We start from the raw sequence: 12740 nt of genomic DNA on the forward strand, positions 1-12740 counted from the left end.
TCTGTGGCCCTCTTGGACCCCACTGCTTTCAGTGATAAGGGGGGAATGAGGTACACAGTCTGGGCTTCAGATTTGTGTGGAGACAAAATTTATTAAAACAGGAGTCCAAAAACCATGAAGGGGATTGGTATGAACATCTCCAGGGCAAGTAAGACGCCCTCTGCTGATTATCTACCTTCTCTCTTATCATGAAAGCGGAGGATCTACGTAACCACTTATTTCTGTGCTCATCACACTCTTAGGGAATGTAAGGGGTCGTAGACTCCCTTTGAAGCTCCCTCAGAGCCGAGGTATGTGGTGGCTACATTTATCCTCCCGTGGCTAAGGTGTGGTTTATTGGTAATGACTCCCTCACCCTCCCTGCAAACATAGGGCTTCTCCCCTGTGTGTGTCCTCTGGTGTCTGATGAGACCTGACTTACGACTGAAGTCTCGCCCACACTCCCCGCAAACATAGGGCTTCTCCCCTGTGTGTGTCCTCTGGTGTGTGATGAGACCTGACTTATGACTGAAGTCTCGCCCACACTCCCCGCAAACATAGGGCTTCTCCCCTGTGTGTGTCCTCTGGTGTGTGATGAGACCTGACTTATGACTGAAGTCTCGCCCACACTCCCCGCAAACATAGGGCTTCTCCCCTGTGTGTGTCCTCTGGTGTGTGATGAGATTTGACTTTAGACTGAAGTCTCGCCCACACTCCCCGCAAACATAGGGCTTCTCCCCTGTGTGTGTCCTCTGGTGTGTGATGAGACCTGACTTATGACTGAAGTCTCGCCCACACTCCCCGCAAACATAGGGCTTCTCCCCTGTGTGTGTCCTCTGGTGTGTGATGAGATTTGACTTTTGACTGAAGTCTCGCCCACACTCCCCGCAAACATAGGGCTTCTCCCCTGTGTGTGTCCTCTGGTGTGTGATGAGACCTGACTTTAGACTGAAGTCTCGCCCACACTCCCCGCAAACATAGGGCTTCTCCCCTGTGTGTGTCCTCTGGTGTCTGATGAGACTTGACTTACGACTGAAGTCTCGCCCACACTCCCCGCAAACATAGGGCTTCTCCCCTGTGTGTGTCCTCTGGTGCTTGGTGAGACTAGACCTATCCTTGGAGCCTTGCCCAGAGCTTCTGTACTTGACTTTTACAACTCTTGATACTCCTGCCCCTATGAGTAATTTGCCTGTGGCCTCTGGGTTCACTTTCTGGCCTGTGCTGGGCCCTGCCTCCATCATTCTCTCATGTGCCCTAGAGCTCCCCATTTGTCCTTTGGGAGAGGAGGAAAAGGCCTTTGAAATCCTCCCCAGCCTTATCCTTTTCAGCAAAGGTTTGGACCTTTCCTTGACCTCTTGACATTCAGGTTTGTTACTCCAGCTGTGTGGATCAGAATATTGCTGCTGCCGATTTTGATAGCCTGGGCAGGGATCCTCTGGCTGGACGCGGTCTCTTGCAGATGTTCTCGGGAGGACCTGAGACGGGTGACTGCATTCCACGTGTTGGCTGAGGATTTTCTGACTGGAGAAGGCCAGAGAGCAGGAGCCACATGGATGGATCTTGGGCTTTGGGTCTGCTGAAAGAGGAAGCTTCTGGTCAGGTAGGTGGTTTATCTCCGGTAAGGCCTGAACCACTAATCATCTCAGTGTTGACAGCACAAGCTCTGTCTCCCAGCAAGTGTGCCTTTACAGTCTACTTTTCCATTCCATTTTTACTCACTCTGTCTTCTTCAGAAATCCAGAAAGCCCGTATCAAGGGCCTCTTCTACCTGTGGCCCTGACTAGGGACCTTCAAGTAGCATCAGAGGCAGTGTCACTCCTTATAAGAGGTGGAACTGCAGTGACCTTTGCCCACATAGGAGTATCTGAAAAGTCCTATGACTTTGTGACAGAGGGGCCACAGGTATTCTATCCTGTTGGGAGAGAACACTCTTGATGATAGGTGGAATCGCCCCGAGTGACTTCCTACGAGGGGAAGGAGTTTATTAAGTTAGGGGCACTCATCCTGGAGATCTCCAGATGTGGAAGGCAGGGTAGGGTAGTGGTTAGGGCACCTGTGAGGAAAGCTGGATTTGAGGCTCCTCATTCACAGAGACGTATTAGTTGAGCAGCCATTGTGTCTGAATCTCTGTGAGGAAGTGGGATTCAGATTGGACAAGACCGAGTGGTCCAGGTCCCACTGACTAACGGACTCTGGCTCCTGATGCCCCAATTAGGTCACGAATTGCTTCTCTCTCAGTTTTCCATAAAGTGGAAAATGAAAGTACGTCCTTCCTCAGAAAGCCAACGAGTATTCACACCTCATTGATTTCAGTCAGGCTTAGTCCGTTTAAAATGCAGTAGGAAGTTCTGTTTAAAAATACACCCCAGCTGCTGCCCTTCTTCAGCCAGTCCGCTCTCCCCTCTCACCTGGTGATGAACTGACCTCTGAGCGGATTCCCCACTGCTATCTCTTTCCAAAAAATGAGCCAAAGCATCATCTTAGAGCAGAGAACATGCCCCCTGCAGCTGAAAACCGCACGGTTGTTTCACGTCACCCAGGGGGACCCCCATGTCTGTGCGTGGAGCACAGGCCCTGAGGCCTCCGTGTTCTGTCCAGCCTGCTTCCTCTCGCTCTGTGCTTCCTTCTTTGACCACCTGCATGGCCTCTCTTTCCTGCCCTGGTGCTGCGGCACTGGCCGTTCCCCTGCCTGGAACACTTTGCCCACAAATGCTGTCTCGGGAGAGCGCCACACCCCACCCCTCCGCTCACAGTGATCCAAGGCACTTTTTCTGGGCTACTTTTCCTCAAAGCACTAATTGCTGTCTGGTATGAGGCACGTGCTGCTCTAGGGCAGTGATTCTGACCGTCCTGTTCAATCTCTATTTCCAGTTCGTGGAGCCCTGCCTGGCACAGTGTATGAACTCATGTGACAACGAACCGAAATGGTGACTGAATGCAAATCAACGTGTACACATATCATCTAGAAATATGGAGGAGATGAAGAAGAAATGGCTAAAGGTGAGAGAGCTGGTAGGTGCTCGAAAACTTGTTTTTTTCCTCTAAGCCTTTCAGCCCTATATGATGTTATATATTTTTTGCATGAGGGATTAAAAAAACTAGAAGAAAAAAATTTTAATATAAAAAGTTTCCCTAAGAGTCAAAGGCTTATGGATCAATTTCTGAAGCATCTTAATTGAAACTTTGCTGACTCCAGACTGGAGTTTACCCTGATGGAAAGCCGGACCGTGAAAGCTCCCCAGGAGTGCTTCTTGCTTTGCGTTGGAAGAGCGGTGGCACCCACCTCTGCCCGCCGCCACGAGCTGGCTCTTCCACCCGCTGCCCCACGGGATGCCGAGCTCCTGGCTGTACTCGTCCCCGTACCAGACCAGCAGTTCACAGCCCGGCCTGACCACCCGGCAGGTTCGGTAGAAGATCTGCCTGTGATACTGGAAGGCCACCAGGTTCTGCTCTTCCTCATCCCGGGCACAGTTCACATACCTGGGGTTGGGGCAGAGAAAGGGACAGAAAGCGCAGGCGATGGGTTCCCTCCACCCGTCAGACCCGAGCCAGCTCCTTGCCATCGCGGTCTGGTGCTGCCCCAGCTGCCGCTGCTGCTGCGCGGGAACCTGCTGCTCACGCCTTCGAGCTTTTCCTGTGAATTCCTATCTCCAGATGCTGTTGCCCATCCAGGCCAGACTGCTTTTCTCTCCTTACCTACTTATCTGTTTTCCAAAGCCCAATCCCAGACCTGTCTCCACGTGGATTGGCCGTAAAACTGGTGACCTCTAAACTCTCAATGAAGTTCTGTTTTTATTCCACAGAACTTGGGGCTTCTAGTTTAGCACACATCCCTCAGCACTCAGCCCCAGCCTATGTTCTCTCGAGAGGTCTGTCTCCAGTCTCCCCACGTGCATCCAGGGCCCCCATTCACTTGCCCCCCCCCAGGTTCCTGTAGAAACTTGGAGAGCTCTCTGACTTAGCTCGAAACACAGAACAATAGTAGTTTATTCATTTTCTGCCTCCCCTGATGAAAGGAGGGGACCTTAGAGAAAGGGGCTGCTCACAACCATCCTGCAGTCCATTTGTCTCCTGGCTTCAGAACCCAGTTCTCACTGGAAGCAAGGCTGGGAAGGTGGCTGCCCTCACAGACTAAAGGTACCTCCCGGTAGGTTATGGTGGTGCTGTGCACTTCTTGAAAAATAGGAAAATTATGATTAAATGTTCCTAAAATCAATTGCTTAATGTCTGTCTGCAGTGTGTCCTCCGTAAGGACATGGGTGATGTGATCTGTTTAAGTAATGGACTCCGTTTTCTAAACTGGAGCATAATAGTAAGTGCTTGATAAGTGTTAATTAGGTAAATAAGTGTCCCTGGTGAATCTAGACTCCTCAAGTTGTTTTCAGGTACCCCAGTTTTCTTGAGCACAGAGACGTATTTTGAGGACACATACTATATTTTTATTTCCTTTTTTCTGACGTCTCTTGAAATGAAAGAGCATTGTGTGGAGAAAAAAGAGGGACAGAAGATGTAAAAACCATTGAGGGGGGCAGTCTGAGAAGGAAAGGGACATGGGCTTGAGAGAGATGAGTGTCCTCTCTGGAACCTGGAAACCTACTGGACTTACCTCATCCAGTTGGCCCAGGACGTGTCCTTTCCATCCACATACTCGTAGCAGTTTCTCCCTTTGGTGATCTGAGTGTCAGAAAAAGAAGCTAAAGGCTTTTATTTTTTTTTTTTGGTGGGAGGTGATAGAAGAATTATTTCACTCTGCTGTCATCAGTGCTCTTCAGCCTGCACGGATGCAACTGCCAATCGTGACCACGCAATGAGCTCCTTAATCACCATCCTCATGTCTGAGTCTATTTGTCCGCTCAGGCCAAGGGCCCCGCACGGGAGGAGCCGCTTCCTTGTGCCTGTACCACCATGCTCCCACCTGGCCTCTGATCTTTAAGCAGAAGTTCCGTGTTCATGCAAAGTGCACTCAGTACACAGAGCTAACCGTGTTGTCCCCATCCACGTCCTAGCACGTTGAAGGTGAGGCCCCCCTACCCATCCACAGAAGGGATGTGGAGGCCAGAGGACAGGGGAAGAGGTGGGTGTTTCTCACCAGCCAGGAGTATCCACTGTTGGCGGCCTCTTCATCTTCTGTGATCTGGCCCTCATAGGGGCCAAAGTGCAGACCCAACGGCAGATCGGATGCCTCGTTCCATACTCCAAGCCCAGCCTCAGGGATGCCTGATGGTCTGATACTTAATCCAGGGGGCAGAGTGAGGGCTGAGCGGTTGGGATGCCCCTTCTCCACTGCACTGTCCTTTACAAATGTAGGGGCCCCGTGAGCAGCACAGCTGTCAATGAAGAAGTTCTGACACTTCTCACAATCTGGAGGCGAGAGCGACAGGGATTAGGGAAGATACAGTGCGTGTTCCTGGTTGTAAAGACCTTCAGAAAGAACCGGGGCGCTCATGTCATTTGGCCTCAATCCTGTACCCCAAGTCACTAGACAAAGGGGATGATTTGGGGACCAAATGCTAAGGTGAGATTATTGTAGCAAGACATAACAGCCTTCTCTGTAATGGGCCAGTGGGGTCACTCACAGAGGTAGTCGTCATCCTGGGGCTCGCTGACCTCTTGGTACACGTGGCCCTTTCTTTCTCGTAGGCTATACATCTTCACTTCAATCTGCTTTGCTCTGCGTTCTAAGTTGGAGAAGAGTAGGTAAGCAAGGTTGGTGGGGTCTAGAGTGTTGGTCCCTGTTTTATCAGAAAATGTGAAATCCCCTCCCATCAAATCATCGCCTGTCCTTCTGTATACTTTGTTTTTCCCCCGTTTAGCTACTGGTTCAGACAGACCGAGGCTCCACACTGACTACAGACGCCCAGTTCAATGTTAGCTTCCTGTTCTTCCCATTATTAGGTTTAACTTCCCAACCTTTCTACTTAGAAAATGGTTCATTGACACATTTACTCATTCAGAAAATATTGGTTAAGGCACATTACGTGTTAGGCATTGAGCAGAGGCCTTAACTAAGAAAGCATGGTCACTATTATCACAGATGGATTTTTGAACAACGTGTGTGTGTCCGTACTTTTATATTTAATTTGATGTTTTCAAACACTGTACGAGTTATGTATCCTTATGTTTACTTTAGAGATTAGCAATCAGGACCACAGAAGACATGTAAGATTTTCCCAAGGCCCCAGTGCTAACTTCAGGTCTCAGATCAGTCCAGCCTAAACCCCCGCCTACCCCAAGTCCACCCCACACACCTAGGCCATACTAGTCAGCGTTTCTAGAAGAATTAGAGGGACTAAAGCCCCCAGGTTATTTTCTCTCACCCAGCTTTTGTCTAGTGTGCCATGCAGAGGTGCCTGCTGCTCCGGGAGGGGGCGCTGGGCTCTGGGCCTGCGCAGGGCCACTTGCCTTCTGCAGTTGCGCTGCTCCTGGCAATTTCTTCAAACTGGATTCATTACTTAATGGCACCGGGGGCACTGCCTTCAACGGGAGAGTCACATAGTGAAAGACAACATGCATTTCTTTAGTTCTTTAGGGCTTATGAAGTGTTTTCACATGCATGACTTTAGTTAATACTCCAACAACCCTTGGAAATACCCGGGGCGGGTGGAGTCTGAACACTAGAGCGTAAATAAAGGGCCTAAGTGGGTAGTGAATCAAGACTAGAACCCATATCTTAAGGTTCCTTCCCTTCAACTTTCTCTCAAATTTCTCCGTAAAAGTGAGAGCGAGTCAGGGAGAATAATTGGGAAGAATCAACAAAGTCTGGGAAAGAAGCGGGGGGTAAGGGCTTATAGAAAAAAAGAGGGGGTCTTCTATTAATTAGTGGACCTCTGATGGACGAGGAAATGTGGAAAAGTACAGAGGGGACAAAACACTTCTGGAAAATGAGGTGACAGAGCAGTGAGATTGGGAAGAGAACAAAGAAATGGTATGGCAGAAACTTATCTAGACAATAAAGAAGATGATGCTGAACGTTGCAGGTTGCCATATCCTAGAGAGAATGTTTGGAATCAGAGTAGCTGGTTCCCATCGATTCTGCTTGAATAAGGCTGTACGACTAGCTAGTTCTCCTCAGTTTCCTGAACCATAAATTGGTATACATGCTAATTCTTAACGTTACAGTGGACATGAAATTTAATAACGTTCACCAAATTGTTTTGTGAGCTACTGATATGTAGTACAGTGTGAACGTGAGAGTCCAGCCCTGCTATCAATTCACCCCCTCAACTGTCTCCCTATTTGAAATCTAGCTCACAGATACTATCTCCAGCACTCCTTGACCCTCTTACGTCTAGGTGAATGTTTAAATGTGGAGTCACTCATTCAGAAAACCTCCAGGGGGCCCTCAGGGGCCTTGAGCTGGGCCTGGGACTTCTGAGAAGAAACGGGTATGGAGCAGGCTCTCAAAGCTTGCAACGCAGGGGCAGGCTAAGCAAATGATTCCAAACATGACAGTTGCCTAATTAGAGCCCGGAGGAAGGAGCTGTTACTTTCTCCTGCAAGAATGAGCATTTGAAATCAGTTCCAGAGGGATGAGTTTCTGTTGAAACGCGGGTAACCTATATGAAGTCCTAAAGTTATTTTCTTACTTTTCGTTTTCAATGATCAAACTTGAAGCTAGTCAGGGCTGGGAGATGCTTCCTCTTATTAGAGTAGCAGGCTCTGAGGTTGGGGGTCCATCTCCTTCTTCGTCTCGGACAATCCACTCTACAAATTGCCTACAGATCTGTAAGCTTCCCTTAGTCAGATGGTCTTAGCATGTCACTCACTTTGGCGTAGCAGAAAAGAACTGAGGTTGAAATCACCCGTCAGATGAATGATATAAAGATGTATGTATGAATAAGACAGTGTAAACTTTATAAAACTATGGAAGTTCTACTCAGCTTGTAAGTGTTTCAGAGAAGGAGCTTTGGATGAGATTGCACTACCAGTGATACTGTGATCTCAGGCATATACTCAAACATTTCTTTACCTCAGTTTCTTGATCTATTCAATATAAATGGGGATAGTTACACTACCTAGAGGTACTACAGGATTGTTTTAAGGTTTAAAGTGAGTTTATTCATGTAAAATGCTTAAAATAGAGTCTGAAATATTATGAAAATAACGTGAAAATAGAACAACCTACTACTGTTGCTATTCTTATTAACTATAAAAATGATGATGATATCAGACATTGTGCTAAAGAATCATGAAAGGAAGCAGCAGTTTCTAGGATACTCTGTGTATTCTCCTATTCTTACCTGTGATTGGATCCATGAGGAAGGTTTTCTTGTCAACAGGATTTGGGAAATACTTACCTTCTGGTGTTTACTGTGCTCCACTCTGAAGGCCACCCAAGAAGGTTTAACTAAAAGATGATGAGAAATCAGTGTTTTGGTTGGTAAATGTTTCCAAACTCTGGGCATCTGAATTAAGGACACAGAATTCTGAACCAGAGAGTGACAAATGCAAGGATTACCAAAGGGGGAATGGAAAATGATTTCTGTATCATCAATGCCTATGCTTCCACTGGGAGCATCACAGTTTTCTTAAAATTAAAAAAAAAAAATAGACATAAACCTCATCTGTGCTTCATCCTATGTTCATAAAGTATCTAATAAATTTACTTCATGACAAAAATACTCAACAAAGTAGGAATAGAAGGAAGTTACCTCAATATAATAAAGGTCATATATGAAGAGTCCACCTCTAACATCATACTGATTGGTGGAAAAAGTGATCTTTTCTAAGATCAAGAAAAAAAGGAAAGGATGCCCACTCTCACCACTTGTATTCAACATAGTACTAGAAGTCCTAGCCAGGGAATTAGATAAGAAAAGGAATCAAAAGGCTTGCAATTTGGAAAGAAAGAAGTAAAATTAGGTTTGTTCACAGATGACATGATTTTATGTGTAGAAAATCTCTAATATTCCACAGAAAACGGTTAGAACTAAAAAAAGAATTTAGCAAAGTTGCAGGATACAGAATCAACACTCAAAAATCTTCCTATGCACTCGGGACTTCCCTGGTGGCGCAGTGGTTAAGAATCCACCTGCCAATGCAAGGGACACGGGTTCGAGCCCTGGTCCGGGAAGATCCCACATGCCGTGGAGCAACTAAGCTCGTGTGCCACAACTACTGCGCCCGCATGCTGAAACTACCAAAGCCCGCGCGCCTAGAGCCCGTGTTCCACAACAAGAGAAGCCACTGCAACGAGGAGCCCACGCACTGCAAAGAAGAGAGCCCCCTCTCGCCGCAATTAGAGAAACCCCGCACGCAGCAACGAAGACCCAACGCAGCCAAAAAAAAAAAAAAAAAGAGAAAACTATTGAGAATTATACTGGAAAACCTATATATCCACCTCCATTCAGTCTTATGTCACCATTCTGCCACAACCACTGTGGGTCTTTTAATTTCTATTTCAAAATTCAAAAACAAAATAAAAACAAACAAAAAACTAACCAAGACACAATGAAGCCACCTGCCAGCCCTTACTCCTTTGGTGATGAATTTGGTACTTCTTATTCACATTCAAATTTTTATACATTTACGGCCTTTTAATGTACCTATAAACAATATATATATATATATTTTCCAACAAAAGCTCTCATATTTATTACTGAGCCAAAGCACTAATGCAGAAACACTGACACAAGGAGAAAAATCATTTTTTCCCAATAAAACAAATGGATGCATTTGTCCAGATAGTAGTGATGCTTTCAGAGTGATACGGTAAGATGCAAGTGACCTTCCACAGCATAAATACGTGTGCCACCTCATGGGTGGCTCCCTATAGACCCAGCTTGGTTCTTCTCCAGTGTCTTCTCCTGGAGCTGTACCTGGTTTTATTACCAGTTTTCATTTGAGTCCACTGGGGAATGGGACGATTCTCCTTTGGTTTCTGGCCCAGGAATCGCTTGATCATGAAAGTCTTGTGAGAAGACATGGTGAGGAGCAGAGTCAACCGCACGTCGGATGGCAGAGAAGGGGAGGCTAATTATTTTACATATTTAAAAACTTTATGTGGATAGTCTCTTATTGTATAATATTCTGTTCTGCATCTTGCTTGTTGGGTGAAAAATTATGGGGTTTTTTTTGTTGTTGTTGCTAATGCCTGAGACGCAGCTGAGACCCAAACCCAGGTTGTTTTCAGGAAGACACCTCTAAATCTTCCTGGCCCCTCACCTTGCTGCCTTGGAGTCCATTCTTCATCAGAATCCTCAGGGTCACCCACCTGGGCTTTGATGGCCTGCCTGCGGTGACACATGAAAGCTGGCCGAGGGGCTCTGAGACCTGGAAAGGAGCAAAATCTTGGTTCCAAAAGGGAAGAGCTGGAAGGAGGAACAAAGCCCAGAGGCGATGGGAAGTGCCACAGAGTCAGTGTGACTTGGTAGGATGGGCTGCGAGAGTCTGGAAGGGGTGAGCTCTGCGCTGCCAGGGCCAGGCCCACACTGAGTACGGAAGGACATACATTTCCTGCAGGTTGCTCTCCACACGGAAGGCAACTGTGAGCAGACGAGGCCATCTCAGAGAGAGCCAAGCTCGCGCTGAGACCGAAGACGTGCTTCGCGCTTCCCAGGCCCCCAGGCACCCAGCATTCCCTCTTACCTAGAGTGACCAGTGCTTCATAGTTCTTTTTCACATTCCTATATCGGATTTTTTCCCATTCTCCCATCTCTGTCCATTCTTCCTTGGAGAAGTATATGGAAATGTCTTTGAAAGCGTCTTTGGCCTAGAGAGAACAACCGATTTCATCAGTGACTTACTAATGTAAGTCAGAACTTAGAGCTGGGCCCCCTCCCCCACCCCGTGCAGGGTGTAGCCGGAGGCCGCTGGGTGGTCTCTGTGAGACAAGGATGAAGGTTTTCCTTCCTGACCGTGTCCTGCCTAACTGAGCAGACACTGAGCATTTTCCTCGCTCTCCCTGGACACACGGCAGTTGACGATGCTCTAGTGTCCTGTCCCCCCCGCCCCGCCCCGCCCCGCCATCCTAGACAGGACCGGGCACCCCCATCCTGCGTGCCTTCACAGAGAAGGTCGCCCAGCAGTGCAGGCCAGGAGTCTGAGCCCTCCAGGGACCAGCCCCTTGTCCCTCCTGTAGAGCCGGCTTCGAGCCAGGCTCCGCCTCCTCCACCGCTCACCGTGGGCTTCCACGCTGTTCTCCCAGCATCTCCCTCAGTGCTGTCCTCCGGCCACCTGTCGGTGCTCATGGGCCCGGGACCGCCTCAAGGCCAAGGTGCCTGTGGAAGGAGAAGGTGCTGAGGTAGCCCCGGCCCCTGCCCAGAGCTAGGTCTGTGTTCCTCGGCTGGGGTGTCCCGAGCAGGAAGGTGTGAGGACCCGGCAAGGATTAGAGGACGCGGAGGGTACTGATGGGGTGGACGGATCCTCGCCAGCCACGACAGTCCAGCCTACGGTGAACTAGATTCGGTTTCTTTGGCCCCCCTGCAACTCGGGCCCTCTGAGGAAAGGCACTGGGAGGGCTGTGTCTGTGGGTGCCTGAGGGAGTCCTGAGGAGACCTGGAAGCCCCGGACTGCTGGGCTGGGGTCAGGTTGACAACCAGGGCTCTCTTCCAGCGAGGGACAGGGACTATTTCTCCAAGGAGGGCTTTGGGGATCTCCACCTGGGGACTCCGGAAAAATCTGGGCAAAACGTGCGTTCTATGTCTAAGGGACAGATCGCTCAGCCTGAGGAGATTTGGGCCGCTCCGGCTAAGGGAATGGGGGTTCCTCAGACCCGAGGGGATTCAGGGTCCCTTAGGCTGATGGTATCTGGCGTCTTTTGGCTGAAGGGATGTAGAAGGCGCAGGTTGAGAGAACTTGGGACCTTTGAGCCTGAGGAAATCGGGGGTCTCTCCTTAAGGGGCTTTAGGTTCTCCCACATTGAGGGTAGCTGTGGTCTTTGAGGATGAAGGGGTTAAGAGTTCCCGGGCTGAGGGTAGTCAGTGCCTCTGAGGGTAGGGAAATTTGGCCTCTCTGCAGGTGCTATTTTTAGGGCGCCTAACCTCTAGGGGTTACTCCGGGTATTTGGGGGGTCTAAGCATCAGGGGATTTGGTGTTTCTGTGGGTGAAGGGACTTTGGGTCCCTGAAGCTGAGGAGATGTGAGGTCCCTCAGGTTAGGACCCGGGGTCCCTCCAAGCTGACGGGATTTGGAGCCCCTCAGGGTGAGGGGATCTGGGGCCTCCCAGCCTGGAATTTGAAGGCCTCGGGCTGAGGGTTTATAAGGGTTTCGCAGTTCCCGTCAGTCTCCCCGCTGTCCCCTCGCAGGGCCCACCCCGGCCCGGCGCGCGCTCCGGCTTCTGCAGCTTCGCGAACTCCTGAGCTGAGGCGAAGCGAAGGGCGCGGAGCCGGCTTGTAAAGCCCCGTCAGGTGCAAGCCACCAATCGGTGCTGCGACAGAAGCGGTCCCGCCAATAGGCGGCCGGGAGGGTGCGGAGCGCGCAGAAGGTCCCGCCCCGCCGCTCGGGGATTGGCTGCTCTGGGTCCCGCGCGTGTCTGAAAGGAAGCCTCCAGCGCGCAGGAGCAGCTTCGCGGTTTTCCCTGACTGGTTTTTCCGCCCGCCGTCAGGCAGCCCGTCTTAATCCTGGAGCCTCAAGCGGGCGGTGGGTCTTTAGGGTGGCCGTGGCCGTCCAGTGCCCTGAACAAGGGTCTTTGCTCCACCGGACTGTAGTCGTGCTCCCGAACTTTCTCCTGGGCCCACCTGTTCCCTTCCTTGTAAAACCCAGTTTTGGCAAGAACTGTTTGGGATGAGTAGTGCTTTATTCAGGGGAAAACTAGGTGATTAA

General features: G+C 49.5%; 2 protein-coding genes across 2 annotated transcripts; both read right to left on the reverse strand.

The window, feature by feature from the left end:
* Nucleotides 1–1303: 1303 nt before the first annotated feature.
* Nucleotides 1304–11168, reverse strand: PRDM7 (PR/SET domain 7). Its single transcript, XM_030849448.2, has 11 exons — nt 11100–11168; nt 10567–10690; nt 10144–10251; nt 8273–8326; nt 6297–6449; nt 5556–5657; nt 5069–5340; nt 4586–4653; nt 3263–3459; nt 1699–1706; nt 1304–1555 (listed from the first exon to the last, which is right to left on the reverse strand). Exons 1-11 carry the CDS (start codon nt 11166–11168, stop codon nt 1304–1306), a joined length of 1407 nt encoding a protein of 468 aa, XP_030705308.2.
* On the reverse strand, nt 9749–9904 carry LOC115848615 (large ribosomal subunit protein eL39-like). The gene has a single exon (XM_030849428.1). The coding sequence runs from the start codon at nt 9902–9904 to the stop codon at nt 9749–9751; it is 156 nt and encodes a 51-aa protein (XP_030705288.1).
* Nucleotides 11169–12740: the final 1572 nt, after the last annotated feature.

Source organism: Globicephala melas, chromosome 19, assembly GCF_963455315.2.
Source record: "Globicephala melas chromosome 19, mGloMel1.2, whole genome shotgun sequence".
NCBI lineage: Eukaryota > Metazoa > Chordata > Mammalia > Artiodactyla > Delphinidae > Globicephala > Globicephala melas.

Coding starts and splice junctions, on each gene's coding strand:
- LOC115848615 (XM_030849428.1), bottom strand. CDS start 9,904: ATGTCTTCTCACAAGACTTTCATGATCAAGCGATTCCTGGGCCAGAAA.
- PRDM7 (XM_030849448.2), bottom strand. CDS start 11,168: ATGAGCACCGACAGGTGGCCGGAGGACAGCACTGAGGGAGATGCTGGG. Junction 5,341..5,555: donor CCAGGATGACGACTACCTCT/GTGAGTGACCCC, acceptor TCTCGCCTCCAG/ATTGTGAGAAGTGTCAGAAC. Junction 4,654..5,068: donor ACAGTGGATACTCCTGGCTG/GTGAGAAACACC, acceptor TCTGACACTCAG/ATCACCAAAGGGAGAAACTG.